The 23,792-nt window shown below is 38.1% G+C and overlaps 1 protein-coding gene across 2 annotated transcripts in view; it reads right to left on the reverse strand.

Annotated features, from left to right (window-relative positions):
* LOC102223618 (SRC kinase signaling inhibitor 1-like) overlaps window positions 1–23,792 on the reverse strand; it is a 112,033-nt gene that overhangs the window by 7,788 nt on the left and 80,453 nt on the right. The window contains exons 8-21 of one of the 2 annotated variants that reach the window (XM_023349383.1): window positions 22,161–22,936; window positions 21,920–22,021; window positions 21,391–21,518; window positions 19,721–19,741; window positions 18,930–19,093; window positions 14,800–14,975; window positions 13,775–13,905; window positions 13,322–13,469; window positions 11,643–11,949; window positions 10,138–10,399; window positions 9,862–10,001; window positions 9,588–9,740; window positions 7,228–8,061; window positions 4,135–4,269 (exon numbers count right to left, since the gene is read on the reverse strand). In XM_023349383.1, coding sequence (XP_023205151.1) covers window positions 4,135–4,269; window positions 7,228–8,061; window positions 9,588–9,740; window positions 9,862–10,001; window positions 10,138–10,399; window positions 11,643–11,949; window positions 13,322–13,469; window positions 13,775–13,905; window positions 14,800–14,975; window positions 18,930–19,093; window positions 19,721–19,741; window positions 21,391–21,518; window positions 21,920–22,021; window positions 22,161–22,936 — 3,477 coding nt within the window. The remainder of the gene's footprint in view (window positions 1–4,134; window positions 4,270–7,227; window positions 8,062–9,587; window positions 9,741–9,861; window positions 10,002–10,137; window positions 10,400–11,642; window positions 11,950–13,321; window positions 13,470–13,774; window positions 13,906–14,799; window positions 14,976–18,929; window positions 19,094–19,720; window positions 19,742–21,390; window positions 21,519–21,919; window positions 22,022–22,160; window positions 22,937–23,792) is intronic. The other variant, XM_023349384.1, reaches the window with a different exon arrangement.

Consider the following 23,792-nt stretch of genomic DNA (forward strand, 5'->3'; position numbering starts at 1 on the left):
ATGAGAAAAAGGCCCAGGTCCTCCAACCTGGTTAATACAGGGTAAAAGGGGCTTCAATAAATATTCATCCTGCGTTTTATGCCAAACACACATGGGGTGTTTGTAACAAAACATTACAGCTCAATCTGCCAAAAGCACATGGTTCATTTTAAATTTCCAGTAACATTTAGCAAACTTCAAACATTTGTGATGATAGAAGAGGAAGCTTTTATAATGGCATGCTTCCCCAAACAACACATCTACTGTTCACTAACAAGAAGCCCTGGAGATCTTTTTACTCCTCTCACCATCCTCCTCATTGGGCTTGAAGGCAGAAAAACAAACTTCCAATCTCAGAGGAATTCTGAAATTCCTCTTTGTGTCTTGTCATAAATATATCCAAGGCACACAGGAAATTATACAAGGTACAATGTGAAACAAAAAAATCCAATAAGTGTGACATTGCTACTTTTGTCAATTGTTTTTCATCGGGAATTTCTCTATACTTCTGAATGTTGTCAAAACAAATGTTAGATTTTTTCCAAATGTTTTATTGTCAACTTATGCAGCAAAAGATGAGGTTAGTTGAGAGCTTTTTGCACGTCAGTGTTGGAAATCAATGAAGAAGTTGCTTAGTTTAACCTGGCAGATAAAAGTAGCAAGTGGAACAACAACATGCTGTCCTAATTGGAACTGATGCATAGTTTGAACTATAAACCCATATTCAAAATGCTAATGTTCCGGCACAGGATGCAGACGTTTATCCCTCAAATATTTTTTTGTTGTTGTTGACAGATTTTTTTAATGTATTTTTGGTTTTTAGTTGGATTAATAAGATGTGGAAAGAGCATGTTGCTCTTGTCAATTTGGAAGAACAAATTTAAGAAAAGTTCAATAAAAGTGTTATTATAGAAAACTGGTTGGAAGTTTGCAAGCTAGTGTATTGTTTTATGAATTGATGACAATCAGCTTGTCCATCCTCCAAAATATATTTGACTGACAGATTTATCTTTGAGATTGGGTTGACAGATATGTGGAGAATAAAAATCATTCAGGTTTGAATAAGGATAAGGGAGATCCTATCTAGATCCCTAAAACTCTGCCAGTTCACTGGATACAACGCTTTATTTTCCAAAAGAAACATTTCTGATATTTTTTGCTCAACAATCCTTACTTTACCTTCACAATAACTACTGTTCTCCACCTATAAAATAAAAAGCTACAAATTAATTTTGCCATAGTTGCTTCTTTTTTCCTTCTCTTAGTTTAAATCAATTGTCTCATTTTTTTATTAACCATAAAATTGTATTAAACTGGTATGTAAACTGCTCTGGCTCCGGTTTTTGTCCTCTGACAATTAGCTTTGAGGGTCCGAAGCCCCTCTAAGGACACTGCTTTCACACATCCAGAGTCTTTCACAATAGCTGTTTTGAACAGTTTATGCACAAAAGAGACTGTGCAGTGTCAGTGTCATTCTGAAATAATAGGATTAATTTCCCTTTCAGTTGACAAGAGTAGGCATCTACTCAGTCTTCAAATCTCAGGGAATGAACAAAACCGACAGAGGGTGATGGAAAAGGAAAAAAAGGGGACGCTTGTATAAATTGCAGAGTACAGGAAGGGGGAAAAAGGGGGAGAAGAGACATAAAGGGGGAGAAATGTAAAAGATTTAATGACGGAAAGAGAGATGCCCTCTTCATATTAAATCATCTGTGATTGCCAGTGACTCAAGTGGCGGTTATTACTCAGCACTGCAAAGGTTCTTCCCAAGCTTCTCAGTTTGAGGAGACCAAAGCCTCATTACTTCTCCATCTCCCAAATCTCTCTCTCTCCCAAACACATTCATTTCTCTGCAATCTACAAAACTTACTTTTGAGTCTGAAAGCGCTCTGGGTTATGAAGGTTTAGGTGCACTTCACTGCTTCTGTTATTTTTCAAATTACATCGACATTAAGCTTTTCTTGCCCCCATGCACTGGCAAGAATCTTCTCCCAGCTTTGCTCGACCGACATGCTTCGACAGTTTAATTTCCTAGCCTCTGGAGACCATCTAGCATCCTTATGTCCAGGTCTTTACTTTACATCACCTCTTTAAATGCTAACAAGTTGAAAGATAAAAAAAGAAAAAACCCTTTAGGGCCAACTATTGAGCAAAAGTATAACATTAATCTAAAATAGCTTTAAAAGGGTATAAAGAAAATAAACTGGCACTCATGTTTCTTCACCTCTTAAAAGCAGTCCATTAATAGTGCTTTGGGAAAATAATAATTTGAACCAACTAATATTTATGTAAGTTTGTTCATGCACCAAAAAATGCTAAGTCTGGGTTCTGGAAGGGCCTTTTAGTATTACAATTACAAAACCCTACAACCAAAGCATCAAAAGAGCATCTTCAGACAGTCTAACAAAAAAGAACTGTCAACAAACCTGGTGACAAACTACAGGCTTCTCCACTAAGTGCTACGTCATGTTTTACTAGAAGATTTACTACAGAACAATGGAAAGGTCTTTTTTGGTCACAAATATTTTTAGATCAAACACTATTTTAAAATCAGATCAAAAAATGTTCTTAAGAAATTTAAAATCCAGAATTCAAACAGTTTCTATTAGTAGAAAAACACTTTCCAAACCAAACTGGCCTTCTGCGAAAATATAATTGCTTCTCTTATTAAATCACGAAATTATTTGTTGTTAATCACAATTCACTTATTTGATTTCACCAGCCACATTCAGGCTTAATTACTGCCTGGCCTTTAGAATAAAAAATACTCAACCTGTTCATTCCCTACAGAATATCAAAAAGGAACACAAACTCATTGAAACAAAATTAAGAGCAGATTGAAGACAAAGTCTATAACATCTATCAGTCTGAGAAGAGTTACAAGGATATTTCTAAGGCTTTAAAACTCCAGTAATCTAGGGAAAAAAAACACTGATGAACCTTCGCAGGAGAACTTGGCTTACCAAAATTACTCTCAGGGTGATTGATGTGTCAGCTGCATTTAGTGTAACATTAATGCAGGATTTCATGAAAAGAACATCATAACTACAGTAAAACAGGATGGTGGTGATGATCTGGGGTCCTTTGTCACTTCAGTACCTGGATGACTTGACATAATTGACAAAACCATGAATTCACCTCTCTTTTAGAAAATCCTACAGTTAAAATAATTCTAGCTGTTAAACTCAGAGATAAGCTAAAAAATTGAATCCCCAAAATATAAAATAAAGGAGTTTTACAACTTAAACCTAGGTGACATGCCTTGAACTGGATATTTTTGGTTGAAAAACTGCTAATGAGAACAAATTAAAGTTGCAAGATGTTGTCGCCAATGGTGACATAATCAGTGATAGGGTTTAGGGAGTCATTACTTTTCACCCAATTCTGGGCTGGTTTTGTTGGCTTTTTCCATTATCAAATAAAATCATAATTTCAAAATAAAAAAATCCATCAGGAGGCAAATACTTTTTTGTGGCACTGGACCGTGTACAACTTTCATAGCATATGCTTTTTCTAGAGTTTTGATTAATAGTCTGTTTCCATTAATTAAAATATAAATCCCTACAAAGAGAGACTTCATAATAATTATTTTCCCACCCCAATTATTTGGTGGTCTAAGATCTAAAAGACAACGAGCTAAAAATTGAATCATTTTGTTCCCTGGACAAAATGATTCAACAATCCTGTGTCCAGCATCCCGTCTCATGCATCAGTCTGTGGTATCAAACAACTTATGTGTATTCTCCAAAAATGGTTTTAAATTCATTCAGTCCCTGCTGAAACCTGTCATATGAAGTCATATTCTCTTGCTGAGGGGTAAAGCATGCCGAGGACGTGCAACACTTGTGTGGAAATGATGTAACGGTCATGGAAACGATTTATTCTTGAGTGGTGAATGAAAAAAAAGAAAACAATGGGTACCAGAAATAGATGCCCACAATCTTAGTACTTAAACAACTTTCAAGGCTTACTTATGATGTATAGAAATCACATAGCATTAAATTTGCCTTTAAGAAGGGTTTATTATACCAATCTTCTGTAAAAAGAAATTAATAAAATGTCTGTGGGCAGTTATGACAATACTAAGATGACGAATCCATTAGATCGTGGATTCAACATGATTTATCAAAATCAGAACTAATAGTCAGATAATACCTGTTGCAGGCTCTGCATCTTCTGTAAGTCCTCTTTCTTGCCACTTTTAGTCTTCTCTGTGCTATTTTGCTGCAGGTGCTTCAGCTTTGAGGCAGCTGAGGAATGAATTTTACCAATGCTGGTATTATTCCCACCCTGAGAGAAAAACAAGAGAGAGAAAAGCAGAACAGAAAGTCGATTAAATATGGAGCACCTGGTTATACATTTCACTTCTGCTCTACAATACCTTCTGTTTCTACCATTGACATGAATTTACTTGAAAAGAGTTTGACTACATCAAGCAAACCAGTCTCCTGAGACAAGTAGGATTTTTTCTTCAAAGATTTGAGAAGATAGTTGATATAAAATTGAGAAAATGCACTTCACTGAAAAATACCCTCTATCAAGAGCGAATAGCACAGAACAGAATATAGAAAAGCAGCACTGAAAGTGACACTACGTGATCTAACTTCACAGCAAGATCTGCAAAGCTCTGTGCTTAATGATCTTCCCCACTGAGCTACTCAATTCACTGCCTCTAACAAACACAAAAACAAATACACATTTCCATCCAGCTGTGCCTCTTCTGCACACAAAGACACAAGATAAAAGATTATAGTGCCTTGCAAATACCTTGAACTTTCTCATTGTCAGTTCACAACTACAAACTTGTACACCGCGGATGTCCAAAGTACAGCTCCATCCATTTTCCCGTCAACTGTGACCACCATGACTTTCCAAGTTGAAGCAGCTCCACATTATGTTACTGCCATCACTGTGCTTTACTCCAGTATGTCCAAAGTGATGTACAATGTTTGCTTTCCTTCACACTATTTTGCATTTAAGCGATAATGTTTAGTTTAGTCACCTCTGATAGGAGAGAAGCTTCTTCCATATGTTTGGTGTTTTCCTTAAAGGAAGCATGGGAAAGTTTGATCTATATGTTTATATGGCTTTCGCTAAATAGTGGCATTGTCACTCTTCCACTGACCTCATATTACTGAAGTGCACAACCAATAGATTTACTGTCTAGACGCTCTCCCACTTTAAATTTAGTAACCTCCCTCCCTCCAAACTTCTCCACAGTTTTATCGCTGACCTGTCTACTGAGTTCTTTGTCATTCATGACCGTGTCTTTTCACTAATGTTTCCTAACAGACCTGTGTGTCCTTCACAACTCAGTGGTGACCTCAAATCATAATGGATTAGTGGATTTTATTGAAGCTCATCAGCTTTAAGGGTGAGCTGAATACAAATGCACGACAGACCTTTCAGATAATTATTTGTAAAAATGTTGACAATCCTGCATAATTTTCCTTCCACTTCGCTGTGTCAATTGTTTATTTTACCTTACAAATCTTAGGCCTTGTCTGCACACAGCCAGGTACTTATAAAATTGATTATCATCATTTAAAAAAATAAAAATAAAAATACGCACTCAATCATTTTCAGATTGGTTCATCAGGTCATCAGAGCAGGTTCATCCACATGAACCCGCACAAATAGACCCCTGTATGTTATTTTAAACAAGCCAATTGCAAGAAGGGCAGTGTACCGCAAAGCAACCAATCAGAAACCTTCAAAACAACCATAATTTCCTGTTGCGAATTAAACATGGCACCAGGAGGTTAATTTACGTGGTTAGATATTTAGGTTAAAGCACTTTTAAATAATGTATTAGAATATACAGAAAATAAAATACAAGAAAATGTCAATTGGGAATCATTGTAAAGTGTGTGAATATATTTGTGAATATATTGGTGCATTATTGGTCGCTGACTAATGCGACTAATGCGCGGGACCCTAAAACTCCATTTCTCAACAAATACAAATACAGTTTTCTCAAATCTCCACTTTCGTCTCAGTTTTTATGAATTATAATTTTCAGTGATATAAAGTTGAGTTTTTGTGTGAATTAAAGGCAAAGCAAATAAAAATGTATTTGTTTTCCCAGATATCCAGCTACGTATTGACTAGACCAAATTGTTAACACTCAGTAAATTGGCTGTCCTTTGTGTTAAGTTCAACTTCTATTTCTTTTAGGAAATGTCAACCACAATTGAATAAGAAGGGAGACTTCTTGTCCGAATTTAGTTTGCAGCACATGTTGGACCAGAATAGGGAGAAGGGTTCTGTTGGAATGATCAACATGATTGAAGCTGGAGTGATGAAATAATGTGTGAAGACTCTGTAATCCCCAGCCATTCCCGTAGGAACGCTCCATGGCTCCACATCAGAGGGCTGAAACTCGCTATGACAGCGACTGTCAAGTATTTCAGTGGAAGGATGCTTTCCAGGCAAGAGTCAATACTACGCAAACTGTCAAGTCATCTCGGCACGAAGACAGCTGTACCAGGAATGCTCTAAGCCTTTTGCTAATTGCTAAGCTTTTGTCGCTTTGCGGTCAGCTGGAGGTGAGATGAAAACAGGCGGCTCATTATATCCGAGGACAAGAAGTTCATTACATGGTCATAAGCAATATTAGGCTATGGAATAGGAAACAGACTAGGGTTTTTCTGCGTAATAACCTCTCAAAACAATTTTATCTTCAATAATCTTATGTAAAAGAGGCAACCCAAATGTATTTCATTGCCTTGTGAAAACAGTACAAAAAATCTCATTGCACATGCAGTGGCAATACCCTTTAATGCACGATTTAGGAAAATGTAAAATATGCCCTGAAGGTTGGTTAAAAATTCAAATGATGGTATTGTTAACTGCTTTGCTGGAGGGAAAGGAAGTTGATTTCAAGGCAAGGCTCATAAGCAAAAAATAGAAATAATAAAGTTAAGGCATTACGTATGCATATATTTAACAGAGAGGAGAAATGAGCAAGTGTCGGAGTAGATTGGAAGGGAAATAATTACTGTTGCACGACTCAGCAGGAGAGCAGCTCCAGTTTGAAGAACAGAACAGAGAAGAAGACAGGGAGTCTGTTGTCTGTCCTCTGTACATATTTTTGATCTTAAATAAAATTACATGATGAATGAGTCAGGGAGCAGACATCAGAGGCTTGAAAGAGAAGTTCCAGTAGTCATCTGCTGAGAAGAAGGAAAACAGAGCATGCTGCTTCAGAGTGACAGATGTACACAGCAGCAGCAACAAACAATGGACCTGAATTGATGCTGGTTTGGGTGGAACTGGTGGCCTCCTGGTCTCTGACATCAGACTCCCAGTGCGCTGTGCTGGAATACTTCTGGTGGCTGACTCAGTGTAGAGCGTCTCTCTCGTAGGATGGCTACTGATCTCTATTAAGGTGTTCTCCAGCTCTCGAATCGTCTCCTCCAAACTCTCCATCCTCTGGTAGGTGCTGAGTCGGACCTCCTTTGTCATCCTACTCTGACTTGATGAGCTACTTTTAGAATCACAATTACTTTGCTGTATTCTAACGTCATCAGCATGCTGAAACGTTAGCACGTCGTCCCCTGTTTCAATCCCTCTTCTTAGAGCCTCCATTAGGGATTGTTGCTGAGTGTGTTGGTGGAAGGACCTTAATCTCGGTTTAGGAACTGGATTGGATGACTCTAGAAGGGAATACAGCAGTCTGTATGTATCTTTCAGTGTATTTCCCTCCCTGAAAATTATAAGAACAGGCCGTTCATTCAGCTGTGCTTCAGAAATGTCTTTATTTTGCACTGAAATAGTTAGAGTTTTAAGGTCTATACTCTTCAGTTCCTGAACTTTGTGAGGAGACACCCATCTCATCTCCATGTCTGTCAGAAGCAGGGAGATTTCTTGGTCTTGTTTGAGAACACATTTGCTTCCTTCTGAAGGTATTCCCCTTGAAAACACATTCTTGTGAACCATATGTTGATTGCACAAATTGTGTGCTGGATTGTCTTGTACAGGGTAATTTGCTAAGTCTCTGACAGAATTTTCTGCAGCAGTGAGTGAGTTTGGCAAACATTCTGTCAACACGATGTGGGGGACTGGAGATAAGTTCCTTCCCTATAAATAAAGAAAAAACTTAATATACAAATAGAAACACATGAACTAGTTAAACCTCTACAAAAAATGTAAGAAAAACTTGAAAGATATGAGAAAAACTATACCTATGTATGCATTTATGGATAATTAGCATACACGCACAAGTAGGTTTGGGACCTAATTACAAAAATCGCATGCAAGGGAAAAAGGTGGGAAACAGGATAGGTTTGTTTGCTCTCAATCCAATAATACTAAATGTAGCAGGTTGATGCTCCTATAAGGAAAATTATGTCTCCATTCCTCTGGATTTCTCAATATGAAGCGACTGTTTTCAATAAGATTGCTGGTGCCAATCTTATTGGAACCACTTTTGTTAATACATGGTACGACCCACTTTATTGGTATAACATTTCACAACCTGGATATTTCAGAATGTTAATTCTTTATTTGTCCTTCAATCAGGAAATTCTGTGTTTTAGGAAACGCAGTGGATCTGAAAAACACTGAATTTAAAAATTGACCAAAATTTGGATCATTGCTTAAAGGTTTTCCAGGTATTTAATTGGATTTGACCAAAAGTTTTTGCAAGTTTAAGGTAGCAATTATCTTCTTGTTTTCATCACAACCCATCCACTTTAGACTTGAGTTTGGAATAATAATGTTTTGTCACACATTTATTCACGATATCTTGCGATAAATTATGACACAGTCTGGCAAATACAATTAGTGCACAGTCACACATAATAATTATCAGTTTAACCCTCTAATGAGTATAAAGCTTTTGCAAAATCTCTTCAGGTTTTCTTGTCAGCATGTGAATGTCAAAAATAAATCAGCAGCAGTTGTGTGGCCATGAGGCTTACACCAAGAAGGTTAAAAGTGCATGCGGTCAAAAACTGAGCAGTAGTTACAGTGAAGGTAGTTAAGAAGTAAAAGAGACATAAGGGAACAATCCAGACTGTTCCTGGCCAGCCAGAGTGTTACCTCAGAGGCCTCAAGAGGAGACACTTCTAGCCTGGAGGGGGAAGTGTTTTTCCTGATGTGTGGACTAACGGGGAGGAAAAGTGAAGTAGGGCGAGAGAGCCTTACTGGGGCTCTCTCAAACAGCTGGGGAGGCAAAACGGAGGTTAAAAGAATGTCTCAGTAACAAAACAACAACCACTGACAAATCCAAATCAAGTATTATTAAGTCTTTGTTGCCTCAAGTTTCCAGGCAGCCCATCTTAAACACAGAACACACAGCTCTCAGGGTCCATCTGTCTATCTGTGAGTCCTGGGTGATGATGTGTGCGACTGAGCATTATGCGATCTTTGGGCTTTCTCGGTGCCAGGGGCAGGAGGGACATATGGCACCTGCTGCTTGAACATGTGGTAATGATGATGAGCGTACCTGCAAATGCCCTTAGAGTGTGTATGTACTCTAGCAACCCCTTGGCACTTTGTGGATGTCACGTTCATAGCTATAAAGTGCAGTTTGGCCATTGATTGAGCAACATTATTACGATTAAAGTATAATCAAATTGATGTACAATCCATATTTCATTTACCTCAAGTTCAGCAGCAATCTTTTCCTCCTCTCCTTGTTCCTTCTCTCCAGAGGCGAGCGTTGGGGGTGTCGATGCAGGGCGAGGGTTTTCTGACATGGTCCTCCTCAGTTTTATGTGAGGCTTTTGAGTGTCATTCTCTTCAGATTCTAATTTCTAATAAACAAAAATGATTAAAACATGATATAAAGCAGCAAAGTTTGCAGAAAATTTTCAGCAAATGAACTAATTAGTTTTCATAAGACTGTATTGATTTGGTGGCTTCTTTCTCTTGTACCTTTATGCTTTTTCCAGGAATTAATGGCTCTCCACTGCGAGATGTCACTCCTGGAGATGAGGGGAAACTACGTCTAGGTGGGGGAGGAGGAGGAGACTTGGACGGTTTTTCTGTGCGATATCGTGGTACTGTCAGCTCATCTGGAAAAATGAAAACAAAAAGTGAAAAAGTGAAAAGTGAAAAAATAAACAAAAACATGATAATGAAGCTTATAAATTAACAAAACTGGTTGCAATAAATTATTGTGATTCATACTTTTGAAAGTCATAGCCTTACCAGAGCCACGCCTGGAACCACCCTCTTTTGCTGAAAGCTTGTTTTGTGGCTTGCTGCTGCGGTGCTCTGTTGTTGACGCCGCATTCTGAGGGTTCTGGACTGATGGTGTGTTGGAAGAGGGCTTGATCTGCTTGGCAGCAAAGTCCAGGTCTGGAATAGCCTTCATCAGCTCGGCCTGGGTCTCCTCCAGCAGGCGGTTGATGTCCTGAGCACTGTACTGTGTAAGACTGGCCCGCTTCTCCTCCCAGTCCCGCTCTGCCGCCTGTAAAGTGAATGATGGCAACCAGAATAGTGTTGTTTCAGGCCTGTTTCACATCAGATTAAGACTGCCAGATGGCTATCAAAATCTCCAAGACCTGTCAAATGTTACTGGATTCCAGCCAATTGGGAAAATTGAATTTCAGCATTAAAGCAAATCTATAGATACTGAAATTTCAGTACTGGCCAAATAGGTTTTTAGCTGGAGCTTCCTTGGCTGTCACAATGGACATGAGTATCACATCTGCACACTGCATGCAGCAACTTTAAATAATTTGACACTTATTTTGCTCATCCAAAAAGTATATTTTCATAGGAAATGAGAAAGGTCTCTCAAAAAAGATGTAAAATAAGAATCAATTTTAAAAAGTAATGTTATTTTAAAAATCATTTCATTAAAAAAAATATCATGTAGAGAATTATTTATACCATTCAAATTAATCAGTGGAGAAATATTTATTGGCATTATAGCGAATAAAGTAATCTTATATTTGATGGCTGTATTTTTGCACACATACACAACTATCAGTATTTTCATTAACCCATTAGCAGCACATGAGGATGTTTTCTGTGCAGCACTCAGTGTGCCATGTTGTGCAATAATTTTAAATTGGCACAGTGCATATCTTGGCTGGGGCAGTCAAAAAGAATCAAATTCCAAAAGGTTTATGTTTTTCCACTGATGACCATGAGATGATCCCCCCAAGTCACAGTAAGCTGAGTTGCACTTAACACAACAAAAATAACATACTAAGGCCTATGGGCCACTGCTTGTGCTTTTTCCTCCCTATTCTCCCTGACACCAGTGCTTCTCTTTAACAGCATGACAAATGCATTTTGCATTAGCACTGAAGCCTTAAGCTTTTCCTCTTTCTCTTGTCAACCTGATACATGTGCAATTTTGAGGTGTGTGTGCATTTTATCCTTCTGGGAGCCTTAATTCGTGGAGGTATTCGGTGTAGGTATTTATTTATTCATTGGAGAGTGTGGATTATTTGTTTCAGCTATTTAGTAGAAACAATTTTTACTGCCAGAGTACTGACAAGATCCCATGTGGATAGCAAGGTCAGCATATTCTTAAGCCGTAAACAAACTCTCCATGGCTGCTCATTTTTTAAATTCTCTAAAGACCAAGTAACATAGGTATATAAAGGACACATAGATAAGCAGACACTGCTGAAACAACTTCCGCCAACTGTTTATGGGGTGAAATATAAAGGAAAATGTAATTAAAGAAATTGCCCTACCAGTCGGACTTCCATTGATAAAGCTTTGTCAGCGGCAGCCCGCCGCTCCAACTCCTCTAGGGCTTTGCCTTTGTGAGGAATAGGAGGATGATTGTCCTTATGAGGACCAGACGGGTTTCCGAGACCACGGCTGAGGCTCGAGTGAGGGCTCCAGTTAGACAAGCTGTTACCTCCTCCGATGTCATTGATAGTTAGAGGTGGACTGGTAGGAATGTCAAAACTCGAAAATTTTTGCAAGTCGTCATTGTGCTTTGATGAGGGGCTAGAAAAGTTGTCCTGCTTTTTCCAAACTCCTTCATTTGCTTGCCTGGCAAGACAAGGAAGAAAAAAATCCTTAATCAAGTCTGTGAAATGTTCCCTTTAAACTTGAGTGTGACAAGATTATTTTCTGAGAATAATTAAGATTATTAAGAAGCTTTTCAGGACTAAACCTGATAAGGGAATCTCCTTCACTCTTCATAAAAATCACAACGCATATTTATGAGAATAAAAATAGCTTTGAAAGTGCTTTCAGCTGGAATTTATGATTACTGAATGCTTATTTCCCTTAAAAGTTCAGAGTGTTATTTCTTCATAATAAATTATTATAAATAAAACCTAATAAAATACATTCAATCTACATTTAGTGCCATGAAGAAAGCGTTACTCGATGCTTCTTTCCCTTAAAAGTTTGGAGTCTTCTGGCATGCTATTTGACATGCTTAAATATTTCAAATCAAAGTGAATTTTTTTATATAGAATATATCAAATTTAAGGGAAATTTCAAAACTTACTCCAAACTGTTTAACAATGGATTGACTGAAAAATGTTAGACGGGCAAGTGCACTATCAAGGTCTACAGAGCCCGTAGTCCCAAACATAATGACTTCTGTTTTAATTTTGTCTACTGTACATGGAGGAAAATTGAGTGCATCCAGGTCTTGAAGTTATTTTGCCAGTACAATACAGTTTTCAGTAAATTATTATTTATCTTATGGTAAAATTATACATTCTGAGGATGGATCCTAGGGGTAAAATGTAAAATAAGAACAGGAGAGGACTCAAAGTCGACCTGAGGAACTCCACGTTAGAGTTGCTGCAGCTGAAGACTTGATTGATCAATATGAACTGAGAAAACCCTGTCTGTCAGATATGATCTATCATAGAAATTTTAATATCTGACAAAGATCTCTTGAGTAAATGGACAAAACGGTTTCAAATTGAGGTTACTGAGGAAAAATAAACTATCCAATCCAACCTTGCCCTGTGTGTAAATATAACTGCCCTCTAGTTAACTCATCCTTGTGATTAACCATATTTATTTGGTTTCGTTTCAATAGTCAGATTACTTCTAGAAGAAAGCTAAAAGACCTCAAGAAGCAACACATTATGTTCTGATCTAAGGAAATCCAAGAAGAGATTAGAAACATAGTCATCAACATCTTATCAGTCTGAAAAGGGTTACAAACCCGTTTCTAAGCCTTTGGGACGCCAACAAACCACAGTGAGAGCTATTATCCACAAATGGAGAAAGAATGAGACAGTGGTGAACCTTTACTAAGCTGGCTTAACCAATCCTACCACAGAAATCTGCAAGAGGGAAACACTTCTTCACATCACTATATCGGCTTGCTCGACACTTCAGTCTGAGCCTAAAGCTGCCAAATGTGCTGTTCTCCACCTTCAGAGCAGTTTCATACTTGCGCATTGTGGCGAGGGTGTCAGTTATAGTCTTGCAGCGTTTTAACAGGGCATCTAGTCTGTGCGGTTCTTCTTTGAGGAATTTCACAGCTTCTACCTCCACCCGCAGCACCACCCGCATCTTGCTCTGCAGGCTTGGGAATTGATCTGTAGAAGAAAAGCAGAGGAGCGACACAAAACAGGCATGCTTTTACAAAACACCTCTCAAGGATACTGAAAGCTTTTCAAGTTAATTAAATGTTCTTTTTTTGAGCTACTGCAAATGGTCAGCAAGTTCATTCATACAATGAGCAATTCGCAAGTGATTAAACATTGCAGACTGACTGCGGGTGACTAAAAGATAATCGGCGCCTCGGTGAGTAATTAGTGGAAAATAAACTGACTACTAGACGTAATGACTGTTTTCTGTGTTGTGCAGTGCACAGTGTGAGGGATGTGCCAGCATGACTCACTTTTCAACTCTGTGAGTGTTTCTCCCAGCTTTCTCAGAACTGTAGCCTTCTCCTCCAGCTCCTGCACTGACACCAGCTTGTGGTTGACAGAAGACTCCTTCTGGATCTCCTCCACTGATTTCTCCAGGTCACTGAGACAGAACAAACAGAAGGTTGAGCATCAGGGATTTTTCTTTTATGATCACATTTTATTCAAATTAAAACTTGATCACATCAGAAATGTGTTAATAAAGTGTTGATTAATCTGCTGCCAATAAACAGCCTGTTGATCAACTTGTTATGGACAGCTGAACTGAAGGAGTATGCAGTGGTATCTGAAAAGCTATTTGCATAAACTGTGACTGAAAAAAAGTCCAATTATGTACCTATCATATCTTCAGGAGCACAGACTTTATGCAAATATAAAATTATAATGCTGTTATGTTAACTGCAAGGCCAAACAGCATTCTTTTATTAAAAGCAGAGTAGGTAATGAATGAAAGCAGGTGGCTACATTTGGTATGGAAGAAAAACAAATAGTGATTAGAAAAGATCTCTAAGAGTTCAACCAATTATTCAGAAATGTGTTGTGATTTAGGGGCTTAGCAATTCCACATGTAAGAGCGAAGCAACTTACAATATCTGATGATTAAATCTCAAGGTAGCTCTCACTCTCATTTTTGCAGTCATTCTAATTAGTTACTGGACAGCTATGTATTTCAGATCTTAATAAGCATCTTGTCCATTGTCAGGCTTAATTACAGTTAAATTTCTTCATATCACCGAGTCATTCTATAATTCATTAAGCTGCAAAAGCTGAACTTTTCTCATGTCTGATGTACCAACTCAATATGGAATGTGTAATTTTTGCTATATTTCAAATAGAATAGTACGGTGGCCTATAGAGGACAAAATCACACATTGTTGCCACATAGACATGCAAATAAAATCTTTCCATTACAGAACAAAATATTGATTTTTAAAGTTTTTAGATTTAGACAGTAGGTTGTTTTACTTTATGGCTTTAATAATATTATGTGACTGACTGGAGCTGCTGGATGATGAGTTCTTCTTCATTGAGGTACTTGAGTCTTTCCTCCTCCACAAGGAGGCGTTGTCTCTGCAAAGGATCTTCTTGCTTCCGAAGGGCATCTGCTACGCGTACGTTCAGCTCAGCCTCTGTCCGTTTCAGCAGAGTTCGCACTGAATCCTGGTTCTCCATCTACACACAAAAAACATTTCAAATCAACATAACAGGAAGACAAGAATGCTCACATACCTTGCAAAGTATTGGACTGTGCCTTGTAGAAGTATTCACAACCCTTGCATTAATTTTATACTTAGAATACATTTTACACCAGTAAACCCTGTTTATTTACAAGGTATTCAGATGCACTTGAGTTTATGTAGGGGTATGTAGGGGTGTCAGAATAAGGGACATTAATACAAGTTTTAAATTTTAATTTTAAAATAAAAAAACATTTTTTTTTTTCATCCACTTAGTCATTTGTGTGTCCATAACTTCACACACCCCTCCTCCCTCCATCAAAGTTAGTTGTTGTAGCATAACAAAGGCTGACAAAGTTAAAGTTGTTGGAATTACTAACAGATTATGTCATTGTTTATGTTGCTGATCTTAAAACACAATACATTATTAAAGATATAAATTCTGCAGCTGTAGAGAATATAATCAGTGTGGTGAGAAAAATAATTTACAAACTTTAGAATTTTGAGACTTCCACATTTGTTTTGCTTAAATTTTAATTTGCACAAAATATTTCTCCTAACACTAAGTTCAGAAGTTCTGAGAAAAACAAAAAATGCCCATGGCAGAATCACTTGAGCATGAACTGAGCTCTCTGTCTGTGTTATAAATGCAACATTCTGCAGGTCTGCTCCACGTAACACAACACCCCAGTTTGAAATCACCTGCTAAGCCAGAAAAAATTAATAATTTATTAGCCTTCTGTTTGAGCAAGACAACAGTATCACTAACATGCAGAATAACATTGTATTCCCAACTGCTGCGTACTGCCAGCAGCTGCACTCATGTAGACTCAGGAGTGCAGCAAAAATTTAAGTAAAAATATTTAATGCATTTACATGTTTTTAATCTTGCAGTGCTCTGCCTCGTCTCTAAATTTTAACTGCTCATCCTTTTCCTTGACTTTATGTATAATTCATATGCCTCATGCAAAATTGAAGCAGAAGGCCAGTGCTTCGGGCAACAACAGTAACCCAGGTGTAGAGGTCATACTTGGACAATTACACATGCAAACAATAAACTTTCCTCTCTGTGTACATCACAGCTGGAGCTGTTTTGCTGCTTAACAACTTCAAGAAATCCTTGTGATTTTGAATCACAAGGCTTGAAGGGCTGTTATTTGGAACAAATAACAGCTCTGAAACACTCACTGTCTCTTACTGCCTTTTCTCTTTATTTCCTCTGCAAAGACGCCAATCAAACCAATCTGTCCAAATTGTTTCAGAACACTACAAACTACAAACTTAGCTTCGATATTGTGCCACTGCAGCCCTAACAAAATGGAATACCACCAATGTGCACTGCAGCAAAGTTTCTTGCAGGTGCTATTTACAATAGGTTGTATTGAAGTGAACATAAAAAGCTGAAAGCCACCTGCATACTGCAGTAGCTCCATATCTGTTGACAATATGGGAAACATGAGTACAAAGTCTTAAAATTCATTCATTTTTATTGTAGAAACATGATCTCACACTGAAAAATGTAGAAAATGAATCCTATGATAATACCTAATATTTTAAAAATGTTGTAGTTCGTCAAATAAATTTTAATAGCAGAAATAATTTTGGTCGAATCATCTTTGTAGGCTTGTTTTAAAAAGGCCTCATAAGAGAATTTTTGAGCCTGAACAGCTTGTTTAAGGTGATGCTGGGAAAAATCGAGCGTTCTTTTTCTTTTACTGAATCTTGCATTAGTTTTATGACAGATGGAACAAGATGGACTGCTTTTAAAAAGTTCCACTTTTTAACTCGTCAGCAGTGTTTCAGTCTTGGAATTCCCACTTGGACACCATTTTTGCCCAGCATATGTCCTACTGTTGAAATATGGATGTTGTTCCAGATTTAATCTAAAATATATTGATATTTTTATAAAGTTTTCATAAGTGAAAGCCAAAACATTAAGTTCCAACACAGCGTGGTATTTAATGAAAAAGTAACTTCTCCCTTGTTACAATAAAATTAACTGTTACAAACAAAAATGTTTAAATTTTGATTTCACTAGCCACACTATGGGCTTTATTCCTAATAGGTCTGTAGATTTAATTAATCACTTAAATAGAACCTGGCTGACAACATAAATTGGACTAGCAAATCAAAGAAGTATTGAGAAATTTTTATTGATCACTCTATGAAATCTAATACCCACAAAAGCAAGAAAACAGAACAACAACAAGGAGTGGCTGGAAATTGCCCCAAAATTTTTTAGACAACTAATGTACAAATAGTAATCCATGATTTCTGAATAAATGTGATGTGACTTAGGGATTTATTTAGTGATTATGTGATTTCACTTTACAACTCTTCAAAATGAGAAACACAAGAGAAAATGCTATATAAGTAAGTTAGTTGTGTGTTGATCTTTTTAAGTCAGGAAATGGCTAAGAGGATATTGTGGACAAAATTCTTCTGTATGAGATTATTTGTGCTAGATTATACAAAAACAATATTTTTTGAATGTTTATCAAAGGTGTTAAGAAGTGCAGAAGGAGGTCTATGCAGACATAGTAAAATACATCATGTTTAATAACAGTCACCACAAATACATATTTGCACACTTAAAAACAAAGGGACCTGTGCTAAAGCAAAATATATGCAAACTGTACAATTTGATATTTTGAAGCAATTTACAATCTTCTGGTTTCTAAACACTAAAATTGGACTGAACACTCCAAAAAAAAAATTAGGACTCTGTTTACACTTATCAAGATATTGTGCATTTGTTATAAAATGGTTGAGTTCAAACTAAAACAGCTTTGCTGATTCCTCTGCAAAATTTACAAAGCCTGCTTTTCCTCAGTGGAAAGTTGTTAGCAAGATGTGTTCACAAGACTGTGAATTATGCACAGTCATCAGAACGTGTTCTCGGGAAAGACATGTTGCTGATGAAACTTTTATGTGTACACTTGTATTGCTTTGAGCTGCACATAAAATTTTATATTCCTCCCTGTCACTTTGAAAGCTGATTATTTATAATGCTCTATCGCTCTCTGTGAAGCTTTATTCATTAAAGTTCAGCTAATATAACCCCAATAACCACTCAAAACACTGTTAGGTCATATCCTAAGATTGTGTGAAACGAAGCTGTAAGTTTTTAGACTATTCATTTGAGTGTCAGGGAAGGTGACAATTTCCTTCCCACAATCCCGAAGGATTTCAGGAAGTGCAAGAACAAGATGTGTTTATGTTAATGAAATGCAATTCATAAAAAGATCTGGGAGGTAGATACAGATATCTAAGCAGTCAGCAGAGAACACAGCTGTCGGCTCCAATATTCTTAATATATCCTCAGCCAGCAGATGCTTAGAGTTGTGTTTATGAATGCCAACTGTAATTTCCTGCAACTGAAAACTAACAAGGATTCCAAATAGAAAAAAAACAAGCATAAAAAGATAAACTAAAGCCAATCGAAGCAGCTTGCCTCACCCTTAACATCTATTTTCCAGCTTTGCTACAAATCCTTAATTCTAGGCTGTAAGCAGACCTTTACATGAATATGCTATTCTCTAAACCATTCCATTGTAATTCTTGTTTTGTGTTTACTGTAGGGTTGCTGTCCTCTGGAAATTAAACATCTGTCCTAAACTCAAATCTTTTGCAGTTTTTAACAGATTATCTTCCAGGATTTTTCTGTTTTTAACTACATCTTCTTATAAACTTTCATCAGCTCCCTGATGCCTGATGCAGAAAAGCATCCAGACAGCATGACACTGCTACAACCATGATTCAATCAACAAAACCTCACAGTATTTGTGAATGACAGTTGGAAATGAGATTTTATTATCATGCATTAAAGAGATTGAGAATTTTAACATAAGTTTTCCAAATTACATGCCGATATCTCTAAGGTACAAATCTTCAGGAGCGAACAGAAAAAGTGTTTCTGAAATAGATAAATTGTTTAAACTGTTGATACCTGTATCTTGCGAAGCTGACCGAGCTGTTTGCGGAGGTCGGTGGCATTTTGCTGCAGACCGTGCAGATGGAGTTTCATCTGCAGGCGACCCACACCGTTCACCAGGGTTGTGTTAGATGGTGGTGGTGGCATCAAAGCTAAAGGTGCTGATGGTGTATTGGCTGCTAATCACAAAGCAGGATATTGGGGGATCATTGAGAAACAATTCTGTTACACAGTACTCCAGTTACATTTCAGATACAATATGAGCAACACGCACACTCTCAGCATAAATACCCAAATAAATACATCTATATAGAGAGTAGGCGTGGGCACACGCACGTTTTATCCAGTGTGAAAAAGCAACAAAAACCACCATATTCACAAAACTCTATATATTGTATATCAGGTAAGAAGTGAGCTCATGCTATTAGTAACTAGGGGAGAAGTTCACTATCTGTTTAGTTGGGACACACAGGGTTGTGAATGCTCTTATCGCAACACAGGGCTTTGTGAGTATGGCCATCAATCTGTCATTTATTTGACCACACATACACACTCACAAACGAGTGTCTAGTGTGTGACAAAATAAACTTCTGAAAATTCCCAACAACCAAGCAAAGAATTCAAGAATTAGAGACATAAGGAGAGGAGTCCGCTTTCCGGAGATAAAAACAGCCAGGAGGAAAACATGAGAACAGAGACTGCTGGTTTTTCAGCAACACCAACACCCATACAGAGGGCAGAGAGTCATGATGAATGTCTGACAGAAGAAATAAAAAAGGATGACAGGAGGAGGAGATGCCAACTACCTTTCTTCTTCTGACGTCCAGCTGGAATATAGAAAGAGTAAGCAGTTACCAAGAAATTAATGAGGAGAGATAGAGAGACAAAAGAAAGAGGAGAGTCTTCAGATTTTATATTTGAAGAGGGATGAACAGGGAAGCATTTATTTATTTATTTTTTGCCAGTTGTTTGTTGATTCTTGCGTTGTGTGTGAATTGTGAGACAGTTATTTTTTGTTTTTGGGCATGTGCACCGACTGATGGCACCCTTTGAATTTCGTTGTCCTTGTGACAATGACAATAAAGATTTATCTTACCTTATCTTAAGATTTCTACTGATTACAGCAGAGGAAGGGCATTGCACCAATTTATGAAGAAGATTCAGATGCATTTAAATCTTTGAACTGAGTCCATTAAGATCTGGGCAAAGATTATCTATGTCCAATAAGTTGAACAAATTATAGGAAAGAGAAAAATAACTTAAAAAGGACAATAATTGATCTAATCCATGCTACAGATACTGACAAGTTATGAAATTGTCATTTTTAAGTTCAACAACCATCTAAAATAAATAATTCTACACAGAGTGAGTTAAAGTAACTATTTCATAGCTTTGTCTGTTTTCAAACCTTGCCTAAAGGGTTATGTTTACACTTTTGAAGATTTGCTTGTTTATGTAACACATTTCAAACAGCTACAAAGGTGTTCAAGAGTATTTTGAGATTTCTACCAGCTTTTTTTTACTTTCCTTGTGCATAAAATGCCATTCGTATTTCATCTGATAGGATATTTCAATATCCAATGGTGAATAGGTCATTTTAGAGTATGACTGAAAGAAAAATAAAAGGAGTTAATGGCAAAAAAAAAAGTCTTAGTCAGAAACTTTGTGGGATTTTTCCAATTATCTTAGAGTTAGTACTGATTAGAGATTTGATTTTGATTCAAGTGAAGATTTAGGAAAGTCTAAATACTCTTGTTTTCTTTTTAGAGCCCTTGTTTGTTGTCTTTTTGATGAAGTCAATTTTAAACCACAAGATGATAATGTGAATAAGTACAATTTTAAATATAAGCACATAAAATGATCAAATGTATTTTATATTGCTTATCAAAACATTAAACATCCTATAATTTAGCACAGGATGGTTCTACTTAAAGTTAAAGTTGCTGTTTACAGCCATATTTTCTTAGATATCTTACGCTTTGCACCATAAGAGCCAACCCACTTTTCACTGACTGGCCATGAAATTGAGCAGTGGAAAATTTTCTTAGCGCTGGGGGCAACTACCAGCACTTCTGCTTTGAGCAGAGTTGTTTTAGTCACATTCAAAACTAATAAAATAGAATTATTTTCACCTTTACTAGCTTCACGAGGCTCACTGATATTGATATTTGAAAAAATGCTGCACCGGAAAAACAGGAAAGGCACAATTTTTCATTTTCTTGGACTGAGAACAAAAAACAAGAAAATTAACACCAACAAGTAGCTCAGCAATGTTGTACCCCATATCAAATCTTGCCCATCTTCCAACATTGAGAGCATGGACAAATAGGCCTGGAGATCAGCATCACTGCAGAGTATGTATACAGTATTTTGTGGAGCAGAGTTAGCAAGAACATGAGTACAAGCATGGCAACGGGGAAACATTAGTGTTAGTAACACTTCAATTCACAGATCTCGATTACTATGCTGTACTCACTTCCAGTGGCGGAGCCGTCACTGTTAGTTTCGGTCTTCTCGCTGGAAGAGAAAGGTAATGGCCGTGAAAACTCCGTGCCTTGGTCCGGAGGGCAGCCCGCCATCATGCAGAGACGCAGTAGGCCGCATCTGAGGATCAACGGCCACAGGGCAAGGCAATTACAGAGCTAATGCTCAAAGCACCACTACCGGATATGATGAAACTTCTCACATTAGCTCAGTTATCTTCTAGTAAATAAACTCCTGATATGTACATGAACAGAGATAGCGTGACATAGTGAATGTAAAACGCTGAAAACTCTGTGAATCCGACAGCAGATCAATAGCACAGCTGCCTGCAGCTGATGGTTTAGAGGTCTGTACTAGAGCCGTGCTCGCACAAGGCAGTGCAATACCTCACTACTGTGGAGCTGGTAATGGCTCTGATAATAGCCTGCCGCTGTTCCTGTCAATACTCCTGCTTATGTGTCAAATCTGAGGCTGTATTTGTGACTTTTAGAGGGTTAATGGGGTCTAATAGAGGGTCTTACGTGCTGTCGCTGTCTGGTGCCCTGGTCAGTACACTCTGCACGAGGCCAGTCAGGCTGGCTATTTGCTTCTCCATGGCCTCCATACGCTCCAGGCGGTGGTCCCTGAAAAAAATACATAATGCTTATGAAATTATAGGCACAGGCAGATTACAGTGAAGTAGTCAATTCTTCTGTGAAGGGCTAATTTAGAGAGTGGCTTATAGCTGAAGACATCCAGTGAGCTGTTCCAAATGAGGCTGACCTGCTTGTGTCTGCGTCTTGTCCAGATAAAGAAGGACCAAAACCAGGCTCTGAACTGGAGCTGGGCCTCGACTTTGGGCTCTCCACAAACACAGAGGAGGAGGCAGAGTCTTTCCGGAAAGTCTGCCTGACAGGCGAGGGTCGTGGTGAAGTGGAATACGAGTCCCTGTCCCTCAGCTGCATGTCAGGAATTTTTTGTGGGGACGATGGCGGCATGCGGAACCCCATTCCCAGGGTTGCAGAGGAGTACGTGTCCGAGTATAGTGAACCTCCAGGCTTGTAGAATGAGTCCTCCAGGTCTCCCTGAAGAGCAGCGGCAGAGTAAGTGCTAAGAGAGCGTACAGACCCTCGCCGGTAGAGGCCAGTGGTAACAGGGTAGCTAAAAGGGTCTCCAATGGCAGCCAAAGACTGGGTGGAGGCAATGCTGAGGCGACCCTCGTTCATCAAACTGTAGGGATCAGCGTAAAGCGCCTCATTTTTCATGAGAGCCAGCTTTTTTGCAGAAACTTCTTCATCTGGCTTGACATCACGGCGCTCCAAGATGGCACTTGGAGATGGAGACAGACCCATGTTGGCACCATGGCCACCTGGAGGATGGTGGGGATGTCTGGGCTGCTCATGTTGAGGATGGTTTCCGGAGAAGGAGGGAGTACGACCCCCGCTGTACGAGAGGCGAGAACGGGATGGAGAGCCAGAGGGTGCTGAGGTCGAAGAGGAAGGAAGAGTGTTGAGGCGGCGCGTTGGGGAAGATTCCCGAGATGAGTAAACCATTTCCCTCTGAAAGAAACAAAATAGTTGTTAGGATGGCAGCCATTAGATAATAGGGATGTGTAGTAGTAGGGATGTGAAAATTCAAAAAGTATATATCAAAAAAATCTAATTTTCAGCATATTTCTATGGAATAAGCAAATATAAGGACATAAGCCCATAGAAAAAATGTTTATGGACATACAGTCTTTTGAAAGGGACTGCTTTGGAAACAATAACGGCCAGCTTCAGCCAGCATCTTTACAAGGCCTTTTGCTCTTTTGCCATGGAGTTGATCTGCAATTTTTACAGCAAAACACCTTTATCTATGGGACAAAGAACCTGCTTTCTTCCTGAATGGTAATAGTAATTACAGGCACTGTAATCTTACAGTAAGACAAAATCTACTGTCCTTTACTCATATTTTCCTTTCTATTCTCTTTCATTTCTATCACACTGGTCACCAATGCTTTCAATCAGGTGTGGACAGCGAAAGTCCATCGAAGTGCCTGAATATACGATTTACAATATCTTAGCCTACCAAATATTGCATGTAAGCAGTCCCGTGCGACTGCAATATTACACATATTGATATTGCAATTCAACATATTGTGCAGCTTTAAAGGGAACATAAGACTATTTTCTCCAAAGAACCCACTACTCTGGTATTTAGCAAATAGAAATATTTTGTAACCCTGACTTTCTAAAAACAGGCAAGGTTTTGTCTAGTTTAATATCAGACAGTGAAAAAAAAGAATGTGTCTTTTTAAGCACTGCATGTAAATATCGTTTCCACTGTATTTACTGCATCAAATGCACAAAAAGCTGCTGATGTAATCACCTTTGATAGGGACTTTAGTTATACATCAGCTATCAGTTAAAGACT

The sequence above is a fragment of the Xiphophorus maculatus genome, chromosome 16 (genome assembly GCF_002775205.1).
Source record: "Xiphophorus maculatus strain JP 163 A chromosome 16, X_maculatus-5.0-male, whole genome shotgun sequence".
Classification (NCBI taxonomy): Eukaryota; Metazoa; Chordata; class Actinopteri; order Cyprinodontiformes; family Poeciliidae; genus Xiphophorus; species Xiphophorus maculatus.